General features: G+C 37.0%; 4 protein-coding genes across 4 annotated transcripts; all 4 read left to right on the top strand.

The window, feature by feature from the left end:
* Positions 1-1,207: 1,207 nt before the first annotated feature.
* On the top strand, positions 1,208-2,017 carry LOC149903097 (uncharacterized). Its single transcript, XM_090109659.1, has one exon. It carries the CDS (start codon positions 1,224-1,226, stop codon positions 1,782-1,784), a length of 561 nt encoding a protein of 186 aa, XP_089965785.1. The 5' UTR covers positions 1,208-1,223; the 3' UTR covers positions 1,785-2,017.
* A 3,373-nt stretch (positions 2,018-5,390) lies between these two features.
* LOC149903096 (uncharacterized) lies at positions 5,391-7,290 on the top strand. The gene is made up of 3 exons (XM_090109262.1): positions 5,391-5,490; positions 5,955-6,210; positions 6,765-7,290. Exons 1-3 carry the CDS (start codon positions 5,391-5,393, stop codon positions 7,288-7,290), a joined length of 882 nt encoding a protein of 293 aa, XP_089965388.1.
* A 1,141-nt stretch (positions 7,291-8,431) lies between these two features.
* LOC149903095 (uncharacterized) lies at positions 8,432-12,929 on the top strand. Its single transcript, XM_090109292.1, has 6 exons — positions 8,432-8,477; positions 9,040-9,262; positions 10,079-10,272; positions 11,825-11,898; positions 12,379-12,523; positions 12,880-12,929. The coding sequence occupies exons 1-6, from the start codon at positions 8,432-8,434 to the stop codon at positions 12,927-12,929; spliced, it is 732 nt and encodes a 243-aa protein (XP_089965418.1).
* A 2,684-nt stretch (positions 12,930-15,613) lies between these two features.
* On the top strand, positions 15,614-16,363 carry LOC149903094 (uncharacterized). Its single transcript, XM_090109594.1, has one exon. The coding sequence runs from the start codon at positions 15,641-15,643 to the stop codon at positions 16,322-16,324; it is 684 nt and encodes a 227-aa protein (XP_089965720.1). The 5' UTR covers positions 15,614-15,640; the 3' UTR covers positions 16,325-16,363.
* The last annotated feature ends 4,921 nt before the right edge of the window (positions 16,364-21,284 follow it).

The raw sequence follows: 21,284 nt of genomic DNA, 5'->3' as shown, positions 1-21,284 counted from the left end.
AACAAAAACAAGCGAACCCGTGAAAGTGACGCGTGGTGTACGTGCCTGAAATTAAAATTAAAATGTTATTCTAGTAAAACACGTTAGCGATTTGGTTAATTTTTAGCCAAATATTTTTACACACGTTTTATTTTACAACGAAGAATACAAATGAGGCAAAATTATAATGTTTTCTGAACAGTGATAAAATTTGAATAATGACTTGGGCCAAAAATATTTTTTCATAAATCTAGAGATTTGAAAGGACTAGTTAATACAATAACTAATGATTTATTGTTATCATAATAATAGGCAAAGTATTTGGTTTAAAATTTGAAATAGACCCTATTACGGGACCTATGAATACATCATTACTGTTCAAACAATGCACTTTAACAACAGTTGTTAGTGCCTAAGCAAATTTTATGCAGATTGCCTATTACCGTTAGTCAAAGCAAATATATTTGCACATTCAGAACATATCGGTTTTGTCAATATGATCACACAATTGTGTTTGATGGACGCCACATCGATTGGCAAGGTAAAATGCATATCACGTTATACGAATTGGCTCAAGAATAATTATGTAATTAATTAAAATAAAATTAATGATTAAACCATCTATGTACTATACATGACTATGAAGTCAAATTTGTAATAATATGCGGTCTCTATAATATTATAAACGTTGAATTTTCAGTTTTAAAGATAATCTAATGAAGGCAAAAAATAAAAAAATACTTAATTGCATTCAACTTTTCTCGTTTCAATTTATTGCCATATCTTGACTGCAGATTTAGTTATCACGTATGCAAGATATCGTTAAGCAAATACACTGCAACTTCGAAAAACATTTACTTAACCCAATATACGTGAAAGCTGTCACACGTCGTTTACATAATATTAAAAAGGCATGCAACCCTCAAGCGCGATAACAAAGACCTAATTAGTGCCGGCGAAAGATTTCACGAGTCATGAATATTAAACTGGGTAAGGCATTTTGTAAACTGATCACCGTTAGGAACCACGTCACGTACAAGCAATGAACAATGACAGCTCCTAATCGGACCTCTTACACAACCGATGATCTTCAGTTAGGGGGCCAATGTCACACGCTCGGCCAGAATATCGATGACACATCCGGAGTCTGCGGAAACTCAAAAATCACATGTTTATATCCCTATATATACGCTTTCGGCATTTGTGTCAGCATCATTCGGTAGCCAACCGTCGAAGTAACAACAATGAATACTTTCGTGTGTGTTCTCTTGCTCGCAGCAGTTGCGGTGGCTGAGCCGCCTAGATACCGCTTAGACAGGTTCAGATCTGCGAGACAAGAAGTCGAAGGCAGCGGTGGTGATGCACCCTACCCAGCGGCTGGCTGGAGACCAGCGAAGGCGTTTGACTTACCCAACCGCCAAGAAGTTCCACCATCCACTTCCTACGGCGTGCCAGCTGACAGCTACGGTGCTCCCTTCAACACATACGCACCACCACAACCAGAATACGGAGTTCCAGAAGAACCCAAAGAAAACGAAGATTCTGAAAACGTCGAGCAAAAGGAAGACACAAATGCGAAACTCGAGGAAGCACCAAAGAAAGACGCTGAAGTAATCAGCTCTCAAGGCGCTTACTACGTTTTGCTACCAGGATCGCAGCTTCAAAGAGTTCAATTCCAAACCGAGAATGACATCAGGAACATGGCCTATACCGCAAAGCTGCAATACAAGAGCGAGGACAGAGCACCAATTTTCGTGTACACGGTACCACAGATACAGAATGCGGCATACGTTCAGTTAATATGATTGGCCTTTACTACAGTGTGTCGTTACAAATGAACGCTTCGTAGTGAAAGGATTAGCTGAATATCAGCTCTACCAAATATACCCAATATTACACTGTACTGTTATGTGATGATTTCTGGACTCTGGATAACCGTTTAATTGTACAAAATTTCTGTATCAAAATTGTATTCTACGAATTGCGCGCATTTGTACCGAAATATTTATTTTAATTTATCGAAATAAACGACAACTCATTAGCGAATATGTTTTTTACTTCCTAAATTGTTTAATTTGACTTATTGATTACAGATTCAGTATACTTTTCCCATCAATTGATGATATAATCTTCATTTTCAAAAAGAGTTACGCTTGAACCATAACCACATACATAATCGCACTACACAACATGGTTCAATACTCCAAATTTTGTAAAACAATTTTAATAACAATAACACCACGCAACTCATTATACAAACAACAACGTAATAGTCTGACCCACATAGTATTTAAAGAAAAGAAAAGACGCATCGAATTCAATATAAATTGTTTACAGCAGGACCAAAAGACTTCTTGTCGAACTAACTAATGTTCCCGCGGTTTTAACCGCATTACTCCGCTCTTATTTATATTAACGATATGACATATATAGCTTATTGACTTCCTCAATAAATGGGCTATCTAACACTGAAATATTTTTTTAAATCGGACGTTTTATTCCTGAGATTAGCGCATTCAACCAAACAAACAAAAAACTCTTCAGCTTTGTCTAGTATCGATTTATGTACCTATATAAATTAGCGTGTATATTATTTATTTAGCATAAAGTACATTCTCATTCCTATAGAAAATTCCAGAAAGCTTATCAACCTATTATCGATTTAAAAAACTCAATTGCAACGCTGCTGCAGTAATCGTATCATCGATTTAATCTCTTTAAACGTTGAACGAACTCTAGTCCTTTGAAATTAGATACCAAAAGGTTATTAAAGGTATAGAGGAAACTATAAAATCGTCTAGGGTTCCGTCTAGAGGCCATAAAACTGCTAATTTATCCAGGATTTTAATTAGTGTAACATGGCGTCGATAGCGTGGAGAGAATTTTAAGTGACCTATTAGTTTTTACTTTCATAGATGTTATGTTTAGGAACAGACATTCTAAAATATTAGGTTTTCGCTTCATACAATTATTCCTCTATTTCAAGTTTGAATTTTGTTTACATTGTAAATGAAAAAGCATTATCTAAAATAATTTGAAAATGTAAATTTTTGTTAGTAATATTGGCTAATTTTCACTTATATTTACTACTAGCTTCCGCCCGCGGCTACGCCCGCGTGGTGTTTTGATAAAAGGTAGCCTATGTTCTTTCTCAGGGTCTAAAGATTGTCTGTGCCAAATTTCATCAAAATCGGTTGAGAGGTTTAAGCGGGAATGCGTAACAGACAGACAGACAGACAGAGTAACTTTCGCATTTATAATATTAGTAGGGATAATATTCTTTTAGTAAGAAAGAGCGTATTCCTGTTATAAACTTAATGACTTTAATACCTATGTTATTGTTGAATAATCAGATTTATTTATTTGTAAATTAATGAACCACTGAAATGTGAATTAATTTTAACAAACTGAATTCAGTAATTAATACAGTAAATATATAAATTAATAATCAACTTTATTTTATAACTGCAGCAAAATGCAATTTATGCTGAAACTTACAATATAAATCCATTATATGTTCATAAAATTGAAATTTACTGACAACTTAATTGGTGTGTTTATTCTGTCGAATACGATGCATTCGCCATTATTGTTATTTATTATTTTCTCAAAATAGAATTGCTTGTTATTTCAGAATATTTTGATCTCTATTTATTTTAAAAGCATTGGAATTTTAAAATATTAATTACAAATTACTTTTTTAGGGTTCCGTAGCCAAAATGGCAAAAACGGAACCCTTATAGTTTCGTCATGTCCGTCTGTCCGTCTGTCCGTCTGTCCGTCTGTCACAGCCGATTTACTCGGAAACTATAAGTACTACAGTGATGAAATTTGATGGGAATATGTGTTGTATGAACCGCTACAAAAATATGACACTAAATAGTAAAAAAAAGAATTGGGGGTGGGGCCCCCCATACATGTAACTGAGGGATGAAATTTTTTTTTTCGATGTACATACCCGTGTGGGGTATCAATGGAAAGGTCTTTTAAAATGATATAAAGTTTTCTAAAAAACATTTTTCTTAAAGTGAACGGTTTTTGAGATATCAGCTCTCAAAGTCGTAAAAAGTATGTCCCCCCCCCTCTATTTTTATAACTACGGGGTATAAAATTCTAAAAAAAATAGAGGTGATGCATGCTAATTAACTCTTTCAACGATTTTTGGTTTGATCAAAGTATCTCTTATAGTTTTTGAGATAGGTTGATTTAACTGTAATTTATTATATTTGCTGCTACGGAACCCTTTGTGCGCGAGCCCGACTCGCACTTGGCCGGTTTTATTCTACTCATAAAATAGGTTTCAGTAGTGAAAATTTTTATTAGATTTGAAGAAATGGTTTTGTGATGAAGCCTACGGACTTATATCTACTACTATCTTTAACTTTATTAAATCGCCACAAGTTTTTATTTCAATTAATTTAATATTCGCAAATCACTTCAATACATATCTAAATAGTGTCATAAATAGTGTCTACTCGCAATCGCTCATAAATTGTTATAAAAAATATTGTCAAACGACACAATAATATACCGAAATCCTCCACTTTTTACGCTCAACTAGCTACAAACACTTGTCTCTAAACAGTTAAAAGACAGTTAAATCGACAGCACTATCCTAAAAGCAGAACAAAGGAAATGGAAAAGGAACAAATCGTTTTGTATACGAGAGACTGGGCGCAAATAAAATTGACGGTCTTTGTGCATGTGACATAGGAGTATGAGTCTAATTTGGCTGTGTTGAACAATATAAAAATTTACCTGGAATATGTTAAGTATAATTATGGATAGTAAAAACTAATTTTATAAACGCAAGATTTTGTAAGAATGTTTGGATGTTCATGTGTCACTCTTTCACGCAAAAACAGCTAATCGGATTCGTATGAATTTTGGTACAGAAATAGATTATAATAATATAATCTGGCTTAGCACATAGGATAATTTTAGCCCGGCTACCAAGCGAGAGACGCCACGGGATTTAGCACCATAAGTAGTTTTAGTCTGTTATAAATAAAAATTTTACGATTTTTTGAATAAAGGTGCAAAATTCTGCCTCATTTTCAATCCAACAATATAAACTTGGCATACAAGTGAGAGATGTGGCTTTATTGTAATTTAATATTCAATGAATTCAAGGGAGTAAATTACTGTGTAACTTTATTCCCGCGACCATGATATATTTATTTTTATAATATTATTATGTTTATTCAAATTCCCTCATCCATTAAAAAATAAAACCTTCCCAAAGCGTATTTTATAAAATATTCACGTCAAAATCTCAAATGTCAAACGCAGTTGAAACAAAAAAAGTTTCACTTCCAATACTGCCAATTCAATACGTTTGGGACTCAGATGTTTTGGATTAAGTTTTCTTCGTGTTCATTTTAAGAAAAACTTAGGATATAATAGAGGCAATGCTACGGCATGAATTGAATGAGATTGAACAACCTGTGTCATTGCTACCTAGGGATAAAACAGCTTGCTTGTGGATCTCTGATGTTATCATTCTACAATGTACGTATTTACGTAATCTTCTTATATATAAAAATGAATCGCAAAATGTGTTGGTAAGCGCATAACTCGAGAACGGCTGAACCGATTTCGATAATTCTTTTTTTATTATATTCCTTGAAGTACGAGGATGGTTTTTATGTAGAGAAAACGTAAGTACCACGGGCGAAGCCGGGGCGGACCGCTAGTCTATTAATATATTTAATCTCATATTGAGATTGACAGCATAGTTTATTGCAAATTCATTAAAGTATTTTCGAAAAAGTAGAGTCTTAGTATCACTCTACTATGGTTATATTACTCTACGTAGTTAGAAATTATTCCTTGATACTATACAACAATTTTAAGCTGTACATTAAATTTGATAAAGTTTGCTCCTTTCCCTTTGAAGCTCATTATACTACCTTTTTTTCTCCCATAAGCATACTTCTTCTTCAAATAATAATGACTATAAATTATTATTACAGGTATTTTAGTCTTCGCCGGAGCAGCCAGTATCATATATTGCGTGTGGTCTCCAGAACACTCCAAATACGACTATGACAAACTAGCCCGAATCATGTATCTCTACGACGCTCAAGCCTGTGGCTGTAACATCCGAGGCTCAAAGTCCATTACAACGTTACAATTCAGCAATGAGACGTATGGTCTGAATATCCGACCTATAAAGTACATGCCAGCGATTGTTACTGTGTCTACTAGGCTCTCAGCGAAAACGAGGAAGTATGATCCAAAAATATGTAGTTTAATGATATAAAACCTGTGTATACTGTCCGTATTATTGCAATGTTTTAAAATATTATATCTAACTGCCTTGCATCATCAAAATCCGTCCCTGGTTTTTGCGTGAAATTGTAAGATTTCACAAATTTTCAAGTTTTATAATACACAAATTTTCAGGATACTATAACGTAAAATATTATACAGGGTGATTGGGAGATGGGTGCAAAGCTTTAAGGCGAAGCTAGTAGAGACAATTTAGAACCTTTTAAGTCATGGTTGTCTAAGACGAAGTCTGACTGGTTTTTTTTAACTAATTTTTATGTCTTTTTTACAAAAAATAGCAATTATTTTACATTTTTCGGCTATTATGGCCAAATTAAATGATAATTAAGTTGTTATTTATTTATTTTGTCTAAGAATTAAAGCAACAGAACGCCGCTATCGTCTTTATAAATGAAGCAACAACAATTCATATTGTTCGATTATTGAAATCAAATTATTAACGATTCTTGTTACAAACACCTTTTCACTGTAATCAATTTATCTAATCACAGGTTCATCAAGTACTCCATACTAATTCACAGCTACTGGATGATTATCGCCATAGCGTTACGAATCTTCAGATTCGCTACCAAGTTGCGCGTCTTGAAGTTCATTCTCTCCCTTAGCTACTACAGTTGCATCTTCGTCATCTTCTTCGACGTATCCATGGCCATTTTATACATATCACATATACAACAGAGCTTGACCACTGGCATGATCCTGCGCTATAGCGGCTGGAGTGTTGATATGAAACTGGCCCACTACAATAGCTTCGGGGGTTGGCTTCCTATGATCGCTTCGATATGCTGGTTAAGGGGCATCATTATTTTCGGCTTGAACGTCTATATATGCAGGGTTATTAAGCTTATGAAGAGAAGGATCTGGAAACGGGAGGTTAAGAAGAAGTTAATGTTGGAAGAAAATAGACCAATACCTGAGCCAAAGTATCAAGAACCAATGGATAGGAGTGTGCTGTATTATAGAACTGGGGAATATCAACCGACAGTGAAGAAAACGCATTTCCCTGTATTTTTCTAATGTAAAATAAAATATTAAAGATTTATAGCAAATACTGTGTATTTTTATTTCGTATCACCGCTTCTATAATTTCTGAATGAAATTTAATATGCTTGCGCTGCAAAAAAATATGATTCGAGTTGTTTTTATAAAAAAAATTAGTTGTCAAAAAATTCACTCCAAAATTTTATGATATTAAAACTTTTCGTTTTTCATACGAAGCTATTTTCAAATAGTCATTCTAAATCCTATTCAAAATATCTCCCTTACTTGTTAACAATAATCTTTGTTACATAAAATGTATGTGACATGATAATACAGCGTATTTATAACCTGTCTTCTTCCTGAAATGGGTTGAAAGGATTTGAATGCGTTACGAATATGATGTATGTTTTAAAATACGAAAATCTACATAAACAGAAGATTTGTATGAATAAAAGGAATAATTTTAGACGTTATTATTTACCACATTTGAATCTTTGGAAATAAATCAGGTTTTACGGAATCGTATTAAGATGTTTGTAAATTGTAGGTACATTTTCTTGTAAACAACTAGCTTTCCGCCCGCGGCTTCGCCCGCTTTGTCTAAAACATAATAAATTATATACTAAAACCTTCCTCTTGAATCACTCTATCTATTAAAAAAACCGCATCAAAATCCGTTGCGTAGTTTTAAAGATTTAAGCATACATAGGGACATAGGGACAGAGAAAGCGACTTTGTTTTATACTATGTAATGATGTAGTAAAAAATGAACATTGCAGTTGTAAGTGTATTTATGTTTTTGTACAGCTTTATTCAAAGAAGCTAGATACAATACATTTAATGTGACTCACATTATCATTAAATAAAATCCTATAAACATGAATTCTTTAATCGCAATACAATTTATAAGCACTTGGTTAATGCGAAATTCTATAACGACGCTGAAATTCAATCTGAGAAGGGGGCATTAAATTTTTCATTACAGAAATGTCAGCTAAGGACGATCATTAATTTCGGGCATTTCGGGCTTGTATCAAAACGGAACTCCGGAATTACGGCAAATTTGTTCATGGCCTACTTGAATTGCTTGTCAGGAAACTGTCCTTGTTTCACTAACTTAGTTTAAATGTACTAAATTAAATTTTAATTGAACGGTAATATTGTGAAGCAAACAAAGATGAACTCTCTCGGCATTTGGACTATTGTGATGATAATTTATCAAAGTAAGTGAAATTCAGTTAAAGTTGAAGAGTTTCGTTATCGATCCGTTTGAACTGGGAATAAATTTGTCCATTCATTGCTTTATTATCCTATCAATGATGTTCTCAAATTAATTTTCTTTCGCTTAACAACAATAGACGAACAATATTGATAATTACTTACGAATAATCATAAAATGTTCCGTGGTATTATATATTAAAGTTTGTGTTTGTATTTTTGTTGAATCATCAACAAAGTTACTTTACGGATAGGGATGGTATTTTAGGCAAATATCACTACATAGTATAAAACAAAGTCGCTTTCTCTGTCCCTATGTATGCTTGAATCTTTAAAAGTACGCAACGGATTTTGATTTTTTTTTTTTACTAGATAGAGTGGTTCTCAAGGAAGGTTTTATGGGGCAAAGCTGCGGGCAGAAAGCTAGTAGTTTATAAAATGAATTGTCATTCTATCTAGAAATTTTTCCAAGCTCAATGCAAATTAGTAATGATAGTAAGCAAATTTGAACTATCCATAATTTTAACACATCATCGAAATTTTCTTAACTCCAATATTTCTTTTCAGCTGCCATATGTGTTATAATCAGCTGGCTGACCCTCACCTGCCGCTTGGCCCCTGACAGCAATGAGCTCCACGAAGTGACTCTAATGAAACTCCTCTATCTGTACGATCCAGAAGCGTGTGGCAGAATTCACTTCTACAACTTTACTGTACGGAACTATGATGACTTGCTGTTTTCCACTATAATGTGGCCTGTGACTAATCCTATAGCTGCTCAGTTTAGGAGGTATAGAAATATTAAAGACTATCAAAAATACTATACACATGAATGTATGTTTCTGACTCTTTTACGAGAAAACCACTGTATCGATTTTGATGATGATGTAGTTTATGTAACAGAATAACACATAACATTAGCGAAATACTGGCTTGTGTCCGCGGGTTCGTCCGCAAGTAAAACCGAGCAGCACAGCTGTAGTAAAATAATATATGAATGTTTGTATCAAATGAGGTTTATTGTCATGAATTATCAATTTATTTAAGTGTTTTCGTATCTTCTCATTTATCGGAAAGGCCATTTACCTACTTATTTATTTTAAATTTTATTTATTGTCACCACTGAGTTAGCTAAGTATCAATACAATCAATCATTTCTCATTATTAAGCCACCGTAATGATCAGTCAAATCTGAATGTGATGAGCGATCAACTTAAATTTAACCGAAAGGCAAAGTTTTCAAATTGCAGTAATAATTATTAGGAAATTTCCATGTTACATCAAACTTTTGCTGTTTAAGCGCAATCTTATTTGGATACTTTTACTTTGACGTGTTTAAATCTTATTTCTTTCTTGTTAAATATAATATCTCTATTCTGTTTTAAATATTCTATTTTGTTAATCACACGATTGGTAATCTACGTCAGTCACGCCATTTCATAGATAATTAAATGGAGAATAATTCTGCTACCGACAAAAATGGTTACTTCATTTAGCGTCGTTTTATAGTTATTATCGAGAAACTAAAATTACTTCCTTCTTTTCGTCGAACGAATGAGCTTTATGAGTCGTGCACTTTTTTCAAATGTTTTATTTTATTTACTAGGGCAATACGCCTCTGGCTATCACTCCACATCATCTGGCTGGTCTTCAGTGTCGTCAATGTGACCCATGGTAGGAGACCTTGTGGCTTCTACGCAGTACTGGTGCCCTTTACGCTGACGGGTCTTGCTATGCTGGTCGTGGATGTCGTATTTATGGCTATGTTCTTACAGGATACTGCTGAGTGCAATACTGAAAGTATGTATGTTTTGTTTAATTTTAATGACTTTACAGATAAAATAATATATATTATGACAACTAAGTCTACTATTATTTGCCCTATATTTTTATGAGGAAGTAATTGATAAGCAGTTTTTCCCATAGGCGTTTATAAAATAATATCACCTTGATTCGTTATATAAGTTTAAGTTTAAACAATACTTTGAATAAGAATTACATTTTCCAATAGTTTGATTACGAATGATTAATTAGTGAATTCCATATCTCTTCTCTATTACAAATTAATAAACCAAATTCCCCGATCTAATAATTCAATACGTACAATTTAGTACAGGAAACATATCAATGGCACTTCAATACAGAACCATTTGAGCATTAATTGCTCAGTTCTGAGAGCTTCACTTCGAATCAAACGGTTCCTAATAGCACCTATATGTTACCAGTTAATATAAGTGACTATGAAAGTAGCGTCACGTTGTACTGGCAATATCGGTTATCAATTATTATTGGTATGAATTTAGTGCTGGATTTTGGGTAATAAACTAAATCCGTATGGAATTTAGAATTGGTAACGAATCAATGATTAAATTTTTGAGTTGGTATGCCCAATTCGTATAATATTATGAGAACTGCAAGTATTTCTGTTATGATATTTTCGATTGGATCTGATCCCAATGGAGTTAGGTACCAGCTGAATCGGACTTTAACTATTACCACAGGACTATTGTTAATTAAGTAAGAAAATCTTATAAATAATCTCTTACATTTTGAAGATTCAAGAAAATAGAGTTCCATTGTATTATTATTTATCTAGTCAACTATGAGTACTCTAACTTTAATTTTGCTTAGCATATTTTATTATATTAAAACAAGTTTATTATTTGATGAAATGCTAACATAAAATTTTGCTTTTCTTCTAACCAAATTATTTTTAATCAATCTACCACTGACCAAAATATCTCATTAAAATCTGTACCAAAATGTATTTATAAATAGTGTGCGCCAATTTCAAACATCCTTAGACCCATTTTATCGACGTTTGACAACCCAATAACTTCTAACCGCTGTATGTGGCTGTCACTTGTTTCATGGCCCGTTCTGTCGTTGATAGCTTTACCTCAATGGAGTAGTTATTACTTGCGGTAACAGCTTATTAATATCCTATTTATTGAGACGAGGGCGTGGTTTTATAGGCTTTACAGGGTAGATTGTTTTTCTATTATGATTTACCTGCATATTGAGATAAATCAAACGTTTAGTCATAACCACCTGCTATTAAATTCGATTCAATGTTTATAGGCTTTATATTTAAAATAAGAAAGATTCCTATAATATGATCTGGATAATGAAATGTAAAAGAAAATGTGATCTTCTCATTCTAATGAATCTCACCCGTTTTCCACTGCATATTGTATTATCACGATTAAACATATATTTGCAAACTTAGAAGAACTCTATGAAGTAGAAACGCAGAAACATTTTAACAAAAAAAACATATTACACTGTAAACACGTACAAATAAACAATCAGATTCATAAATACCTATTAAAACATATACCTAATTCTACAGTTGCAATCCTGGACTATATGAACCGAGGTGGCAGATCGCTCCGCTGGATCATCAAAGTCTACCCCTGGCACACGGTATTCAATTCATTTCATTTTATTTGCCAGTGAACATGATAATATAAAGATGTACACATTAACAGCACGAAAATTTACACATCTATAATATAAAAAATGAAATGCTAAAGTTGCTCAGCGCAAATCTCGAGAACGGCTGCCCCGATTTCGTTATTTTTTTTATAATATTCCTTGAACTATGAGGATGGTTGCTATGGAGAGAACGTTAACAGGTACTAGGGGCGAAGCCGGGGCGGACCGCTAGCCTGTACATATTTTTGAAGTGAAACTTCTTTAGGCACGTTGAGAGTAATATTTCAACGTCGTGTCATGGCAATGCCGTCACGTCATGGAGTAAGGAGATGATTTTGGTATCTTTTAATCTTGCCAAAAAAAGTTTCACTTCTGATACGTGTGCTCGACACAAAGGCTCTTTTTTGTCACTTAATTTTAATTTGTCACATAAATTAAATGTGAAGCGATCTATTTAAATTAATATAGGTGGAGGAGCTCCAGCATGCTACCCTGGAAGACACCTCCTGGATTCCTCTGCTCTTTGCATTTACCAGTTGCAGAGGCATTGTGCAGTGGATTATCAACTTCTGGCTGGTTAAGGACAACTATTTTGCCGGTCTTGGGTTTTATCGTGAGTTTCTTTTTGTTACTGTAAGGGTTTGTTGATTTTGTCTACCTTTTCCTGTTAATAACTTTGTAACGAATTTATGTTCTTTGTTACTTTAGAGTTATTTTTAGATTGGTTAGTAAATTGATATTATAAACTGAAAAGCTAAATTCGATAAGAGTTGGTTTATATTATTTAACAATATAATATATAGCTACTTACTCTAAAAAATATGTTTAAAGTGTATTTTCTTCCATTACTTACTGAGCTGAGAAATACATTTTTTTATATTTTTCAAAATGAAACTATGTAATGTGTTTGTAAGCAGATTTATATACCTCTATATTTCTTGATTGGTTAATATTTTTTTCTCTTTTCAGGACAATTACAAAAAGAAGCTTACAGAAGCCGAGCGCGTCTCAAAGAATAAAATATATTTATTAATATTGTACTTTTATTATAACCTCCTTCATTGATCTAAAATTTATCAATCTTTATCACAATGATAACAACATATGCAAGTATGGCAACCAAATATATTATAAGAAATTCATGAAAATATACTTAAGTTACATCGAAATGTATATTTATAACAATTTGTATAAAACAAGTTCCTACTAGCCGTATACATACTGAGATATTTATATAAAAAAGACGTGTGGCACTCGGGGACTGCCGCGGTAAAGCTATTGCATAGCATGTCTTCAAGCCACACCTCCGAGGCCGTCGGAGTGGGGAGCGTGAGGTTTTTTCGTTACGGAATTTCTCGATTCGGTCCCCGCGCTCAAGGCCCGCGATAGAAGCTATGTAATAGCTTAAAAATCCATTAAACAACAAACCTTCTAATGTCCGATCCCAATATTCAAACTACGATTATAGATAGACAGCTATCTCCGATAGCTAGTAAGGTTATATCTATCGTTAAGATAGATACGATATTGCGAACGGCCATTACTGGCTAACAGCTGTCAAAACGTTATTGGGACGCTCAAATAGACAAATTCAAAGGGAAAAATATACCTCTAGTAAGCAGTTAGTCCTCCAAACGATAGATAGCGACCAGGGATAGGTTAGCTTATCGCTAGTAAGCTTATTGGGACGCCAAAACAAAAGATAGATAGCATTTTCTATCTTTAGTAGGGTCAAACCGAAGATAGATACGATATTGGGAACGGCCATAAGAGTACAACTTACGGGCTTCAATCTGTTAGTACCTACTATTACAAAAAATAAGTAAGATAAACAAATATCAAGATAAAATGAATCGCCCCGAATTCAGTAACTTGAAATATGAATCCCATTGTTTCAAATATTAATTCCATGGATAAACAAAGAGGATATCGCGTGGAGCAATTAAAATTGATATTACCTTGCTGTTCAAACAGTAAGGTTTCTGTATTTACTCCACTCCCAATTCCAACACGTAAGCTTTACAGGCAATAATTATTATTATCTATTTGGGAAAAATTTATATTGAGTTTTTGCTGTTTCATTGATCTTTGTTTATTTGTATTTTTATCGGATTTAATTTTGATTGTGTATTATTACATGTATTACTTTATGGCAGACATTATCTATACTAATATTATAAAGCTGAAGAGTTTTTTTTGTTTGTTTATTTAAACGTGCTAATCTCCGGAACTACTGGTCTGATTTGCAAAATTCTTTCGGTGTTAGATAGCCTATTTATCGAGGAAGACTATCTTAATCTTAATACTATTATAAAGGCGAAAGTTTGTATGGATGTATGGATGTATGGATGTATGGATGTATGGATGTATGGATGTTTGTTACTCTTTCACGTAAAAACTACTGAACCGATTACAATGAAATTTAGCACACATATAGAGGGTAACTTGGATTAACACATAGGATAGGTTTTATCCCGGAAATCCCACGGGAACGGGAACTATGCGGGTTTTCCTTTGAAAATGCGGGCGAAGCCGCGGGCGGTAATCTAGTAGGCTATATATCATTACACTTAGACCAACAGGAGCGAAGTCATGCGAGTGAAACCGCGAAGCGCAGCCAGTATTAATTTAAAGTTATTAGAAGTGCCTAATAAGTGTGTTCGAATAAATAATAAAAGATTAATATAGAAAGTATAAGATCATGTCAATAAATATTCTTCGTAATATTCAGATATTGTTATAGGTTCTATAATTCGCTAATTATTTACAAGGTATCATATTTGGTCTACAAAGCAGACAAGCATTGCAAACATACCAAATATCAGTATTAATCAAGGTATTAATGTTCTACATCCATTGTCTACAGATATTTAATAACATAAACATCAATCAATTCAAAGCTCAATAATTAATATGTAACTTTAGAAACATCATTAGCCAAAACTAGAGGGTGTACAAATTGAACATTATTATACGACTATATAATATTTACTTAGTTCTCGAATAATTGTAGCGTAAATACAGGCTTCGTTACAGAACTGGGTAATACCGTTTCAATTAGGCAACCTATATCAAAGCCGAGACTAAGATTGTATTTATATAGTGATATTATTCTAATGTAGGCTGTAATAAGCAGAAATGTGGTTCATTCTGGGAATGTCTGCTGAATTTTTTATGGGAGTAAGCCAATTGTATATTAAGTTTTTATTATATTCATTTATTTACACTGAAACATTCGTGCTTTATTCACAATCTTTGTACGGTTTTACGGCAATATGATTATTGTCGCTAAAGTCTATGTTTATAACTAAGCCGAAACAAATATGGAGTTTTAAACACGAGGAAATAAGCGTCTATTTTAAAGCTTCAAAATGATAATGCAAAAATACCCACCACCGACTGTGTTTTGGGGGATGTGCGTTCATTTTGTAACAGAATTTGTTGAAGATTTTCATACCAGACAATGTAAGTAATACTTTTACTCTTTCTATCAAAATTAATATTAATTTTTCTTCACCAATCATGGCATAACATTGACGACTCATCAAGGGATGTCCATTGCTACTGACGTCATAGGTTCAATGCCAGCTACCGAAATTCGTGCCTTGCATATCCACACTCATTAATACTCCGTCCTCCCGATACCATTTACGATACACAAAGAACTATTAAACGAACGATCTTAGTATAAATTCGTCGACCTATCAACCACATACATCAGATATCAAATATGAAGTGTATCATAGTGTTGTGCCTTGCAGTGAGCGCCTTGGCTGAGCTACCTCGCTACAGACCAGCAAGGTTCCGTTCTCAACGCCAAGAATTAGCTCCAACAACCACTGAAAGTCCAACCGAATCCACTACGGATGTAACTGGACCATATCCGCCGTCTGGTTGGAAGCCGTCTGGTGCGCCGTTCACGCTGCCAGACCCAACGGATCCGACACCAACGGACGCAGACCCTACAGGACCTTACCCTCCGTCTGGCTGGAAACCAGCGGGCGCGGCGTTTACTCTACCAGACCCAACAGACCCCACGCCAACAGACGCTGAACCTACAGGACCCTACCCGCCCTCTGGCTGGAAACCTGCTGGACAACCGTTCGCGCTACCACAAGAAACTTACGGTGCTCCTGACAGCTCATATGGTCCACCAGAAAACACATATGGACCTCCAGAAAACACATACGGACCTCCAGAAAACACCTACGGACCTCCTGCATCTACGACAGAAGCAGAAAAGTTAGATGGGCCTATAGAGGTTCAGAGAAGCATTGGAACGTATTTTGTTTTGCTACCAAATGGACAGTTGCAAAGAGTTGAGTTTTTCACAGAAAATGATATACAGAATATGAAATATACAGCCAGATTAGAGTTAAGAGATCGTGCGCCGTTGTATGTGTTCGGACCTTAAATTGTATCAAATGTAAAGACTAATAAATTATTAAAACTATGTCTTTGTATTTATTGGATAATATATCCTTCATAATTATTTTACAAGCTCAATTTTACATTGATTGATGAATATTCCCAATCATAATTTAAATTTTCTGTTTGATTTTCCAAAGACCAAATGTTTAGAAATAATTATAGAAAAGCTTTCAGAAAAACGATTTAAATTCTCTGAAAATAAATCAGGTTATGTAAATTATTAATGAAATTATATTGTACCTACATAAAATTTTGTTTAGTTGTATATTTTATAAAAAAATGTTAAAACTTTTAAAATGAAATATGAGGTCTAAATAAATACGTCACACAGTAGAATAGGGACAGACATTTCTATTTAAAATTACAATACACGTATACGATTTTCATTATAAAGCGCTGTAGCGCAACGCTTGATTGTAAATTAATGTTGAACGGGACACAGAAAGCGCTTCAGATTTTGATTAAAAATTCAACAATCACAAAACGACATCGATTCAGCGCTGAATCGGTTGCGAAAACCTGCTGTTTTTGGGGAAATTAAAAAAGTTGAGCAACAAATTAAAATGCTCAGTGAGCTTACCGTGTAGAGACGCCTGTCTGAAAAGAAAATTGCGAGAATTAGTTACATTTTTTCTCAAAAGAAAACTTAAGCAGGTGCTACACGAAATTGGCAATTGTAATACGTATTTAAATGTACACATTTTATGGCATATTCGCAAATAAAATGCCGGAATAAAAATGAAAATTACGGTCCATCTACGTTGTAAAGACTTTATCAAGTATGCAGTCGATTCAATAAAATCATTATAAGTAAAGGCTATTAAACTAGAAACTCCCATTAGTATGCTAAAGCGGTGCCTCGGCCATTTTGTCGTGTAAGTGAAGAACTTAGGGCGTATTCACACTGAATATGGGGGCCGAGTCACCTCCGTCCGTAGGAGTACACCCTGAACTCTGAAACCCTACACGTGGCCCCTGGGTGGTGCTAAGCAGGTGACATGGTGGGAGACAATCGTCGTGGCTATAATGACCACCCATCAGCTGAAGACGAGTCGCCAAGCGTCCGTGTTCCGACTCGATGAAGCTGATGTAGCCTTAGTGAAGACGGGTCGAGTCAGTTGCGCTCTGACAATCGGGACGATCTGACACACACTGAAGTTGCTGCATCTGGTGCCTAGTCATGGAGGTTAGCGGGATCCGAGGCACGGTGCACCGCTGGCCGACCGCTGGTCAGTAGGGGGCCCAAGTAGAGTGCTAGCCACACGCGAAAGGCTGCCCCGCCAACCAGCGAAAAATCCCAAGTTGCGCCATAGTGCCGGTTGGCGACCGGATGAGAGGGCCCTATGGACAACTTGGGGGGGCTCGGGCGTCCCCGCAGTCTCCAGACTAGTCCCCAATAATGCGGCTACTAAGTGTGTGTCTCTGGTCCTGGTGTTAAGCGCCTCGACTCACTGCCGTCTTCATACCTACTTCACTCTCTTCTAAAACAACAATGAACAAGGCAAGATACAGGTATAAAGTTGCACAGCGGCAGCACTCCCTCTCGCTAAAAGTGGACCTAACTAACATCAGAGGTCTCCACTCTAATCTCGCTGCAGTCCACTTCCACCTTGAGACTCATAAACCGTGTATCTTGTTCCTCACGGAGACGCAGATAAGATGTCCGTCTGACTTGGCGTACCTGTCCTATCCCGGCTACACCCTGGAGCATAATTTTAAGGCTCGGTCAGGTGTGTGCGCGTACGTCCGAGATGACATCTGTTGTCGGCGTCTCCGGTATCTTGAAGACCCCCATTTTTCTGTGTTATGGATGCTGGTGGACACAGGCCCAGAGAAACTTCTCTATGCCTGTGTCTACCGGGCGCACAGCGGAGACCAGGAGACGATCAGGCTCACAGAGTACCTTAGTGAGGTGGCGGATGCTGCTCAACACAAATACCCTTCCGCTCAGCTTGTGTTACTGGGGGATTTTAATGCCCACCACCAGGAGTGGCTATACCCATACCAGTGCACTGACCTAGCTGGGAGAGAGATGCGTAAACTCTCGATTGCATTGAATCTCACCCAGCTGGTCCAAGGAGCGACGCGGGTTCCTGATGTTGAGAGCCACACAGCCAATTGCTTGGACCTTCTGCTGACAACAGATCCAGACCGTTACTCGGTGGCGATTTCTTCGCCGCTTGGCAGCTCCGATCACTGTCTGGTGAAATCTGTATCTGTCTACTCGCCGCCCGATCCCAGTCCTAGGGGCTCTCGGCGCGTGTGGCGATACAAGTCAGCAGATTGGGATGAGATGCGTTCCTTCTTTGCGTCTTATCCCTGGCGGCCTGTCTGCTTTTCTTCTGACGATCCTTCGACCTGCGCGGATGCTGTGACAGATGTGCTGCGGCAGGGAATGGAGTACTTTATCCCATTCTCGGACGTGGCCATGTCCGGCAAAGCTCAGCCCTGGTTCAGAGCCGATTGCAGACGCGCTGAAGCGCTAAAGCATGAAGCATATCTGGCTTGGGTTGATGCTCGACACCGCAAGGCCAAGGACGTGTCAGACAAGAAGAAAGCCTTCAACCGGGCCGCCAAGTCCTGCAAAAAGGCTCTACGGAAAGCTCGATTTGACCACGTCAGCCGTATAGGGAACAAACTGGCTTCTTACCCCTCTGGTAGCAAAGCGTTTTGGTCCCTGGCTAAGACGGTTGAATCGAATTTCTGCCGCCCCTCACTTCCTCCACTGTTGAAACCGGATGGGTCGCTGGCTCACACCGCCGTAGAGAAAGCGAACCTTTTTGCTTCTCTTTTCGCGGAAAATTCTCGTCTTGATCCCGCAAATGCGAAACCTCCCAGTCTACCTGGATGCGAGGTGAATATGCCGGAAATTCGCATCCGTCAGACTGAGGTGCTTAAAACGCTGCGGAATCTTGACGTGAATAAAGCCAGTGGCCCTGATGGAATTCCAGCTATAGTACTTAAAACCTGTGCACCTGAGCTTGCTCCTGTTTTGACACGCCTCTTTCGCCTCTCGATGACGACTGGAATAGTACCGAAATCTTGGAAACTTGCCAACGTGCAGCCCGTGCCCAAAAAAGGCAGTCGTGCCGACCCCTCCAACTATAGGCCAATTTCAGTCACGTCCATACTCTGTAAGACTATGGAACGTGTACTGAACAGTAGGCTCCTGGCACACCTAGAAGCGAACGACCTTCTCAGTGACCGACAATACGGGTTCCGCCGAAACCGGTCCACTGGGGATCTTCTAGCGTACGCCACCTACATCTGGAGCGAGGCCATAGAGAATCATGGTGAAGCACTTGCTGTCTCCCTTGATATCTCGAAGGCCTTCGATAGGGTCTGGCATGATAGCCTAATTGGCAAGCTTCCATCCTACGGTCTGCCTACCGGTTTCTGCGCCTGGATCTCAGATTTTCTGAGAGACCGGTCAATTCGAGTAGTCGTTGATGGCTGCTCGTCCGACCAAATGGCTATCAATGCCGGGGTCCCTCAGGGATCAGTTCTCTCTGCAACACTCTTCTGCTACACATCAACGATCTGCTGAAACCCGGTATCTATGGGTACGCAGACGATAGCACTGTTGTGGAGAGATATGTATCCAGCGCGCGGGCCAGTAGGGCACAAATCCAGTCTCTACGGGAGTCGATGGTTGATCGCATGAACTTGTCCTTACAGGCGGTCTCCGACTGGGGCGATGCCAATCTGGTCAAGTTCAATGCTACTAAGACCCAGGCGTGTCTATTCTCCGCTAAACGGAGTCCATTCCATCTGACTCCGACTTTCCAGGGTGTATCCGTACCGATAACCAACCACCTCGAGCTTCTTGGCGTCACCTTGACGCCTACTCTGAACTTTGGTTCCTATATAGAATCCAAAGCCCAAGTAGCCTCCAAAAAGCTTGGAATTCTGGCGAAGGTGAGACAGTATTTCAGCCCGGGACAGTTGCTCAACCTTTATCAAGCACAAGTCCGATCGTGCATGGAATACTGCTCTCACCTCTGGGACGGTTCCGCCAAGTACCAGCTAGAGGCGCTTGAGGCGATAGAGAGGCGTGCCAAGAGGCTTATAAACGACGATGAGCTAGTAGGCAAAAAACTCCAGAGCCTCGCTCATCGTCGCAGAGTGGCCAGCTTATCGGTTTTTTACCGGATACACTTTGGTGAGTGCGCTGCGGAACTACACGAACTTGTTCCGCCATCCCCATTCTTCCATCGATCGTCGAGGCGCACAGATTCTAGGCATCGCCATATGGTGGACGTTCCATGTACCCGGACTAAGCGGTTCGATTCCACATTCTTCATCCGAACCGCGAGGGACTGGAACGCGCTTCCTGAATCTGTGTTCCCCGACGAGTACAATATGGGGGTCTTCAAGCGAAGAGTGAACCGGTACCTACTAGGGAAGCGCGTACCATCTTAGACTGCATCTAGCTTTCCATCAGGCGAGATTGTGGTCAAGCGCTTCCCTATCTAGAATAAAAAAAAAAAAAAAAAAAAGAATAGACGAAGAATTTAATTTAATGCTGGGAAACGCTATAAATGAACATTTAAAGTTTATTTCCTTATTATTGATTTAAATTTGAATAACGATGTGTTCTTAATTATTTTGGATACGAAAGAGTAATGAAAAAAAAAACGATTCTTGAAACACTGTTTCACACCATTGTAATATAAATTATTATACCAAAAATATTTGAAATTATTAATGCACCGAATTGGGAATGTTTACAATCAATAGTCTTATCAGATATATACCATAATGGTAGAGCTATTATTTAATTGATTTCAAAGGATACTTAATTGATTTTTATTGTCAATATTTAAACTTTAAGACCCTAAAAGCTCAAAAGATTTGGTATTTTTAGTTCAATATTTATATTTTCTTTATTTCTGGTTTGTTTTTATACTCTATCTATAAGCGCCGTTCTATCTAGACTGAGC

The sequence above is a fragment of the Colias eurytheme genome, chromosome 14, assembly GCF_061535395.1.
Source record: "Colias eurytheme isolate Ceu_HAF_F1 chromosome 14, ilColEury1 Martin Lab GWU primary, whole genome shotgun sequence".
Classification (NCBI taxonomy): domain Eukaryota; kingdom Metazoa; phylum Arthropoda; class Insecta; order Lepidoptera; family Pieridae; genus Colias; species Colias eurytheme.
The sequence above is the reverse complement of the archived record's forward strand: the minus strand, read 5'-3'. Positions and strand labels throughout refer to the sequence as shown.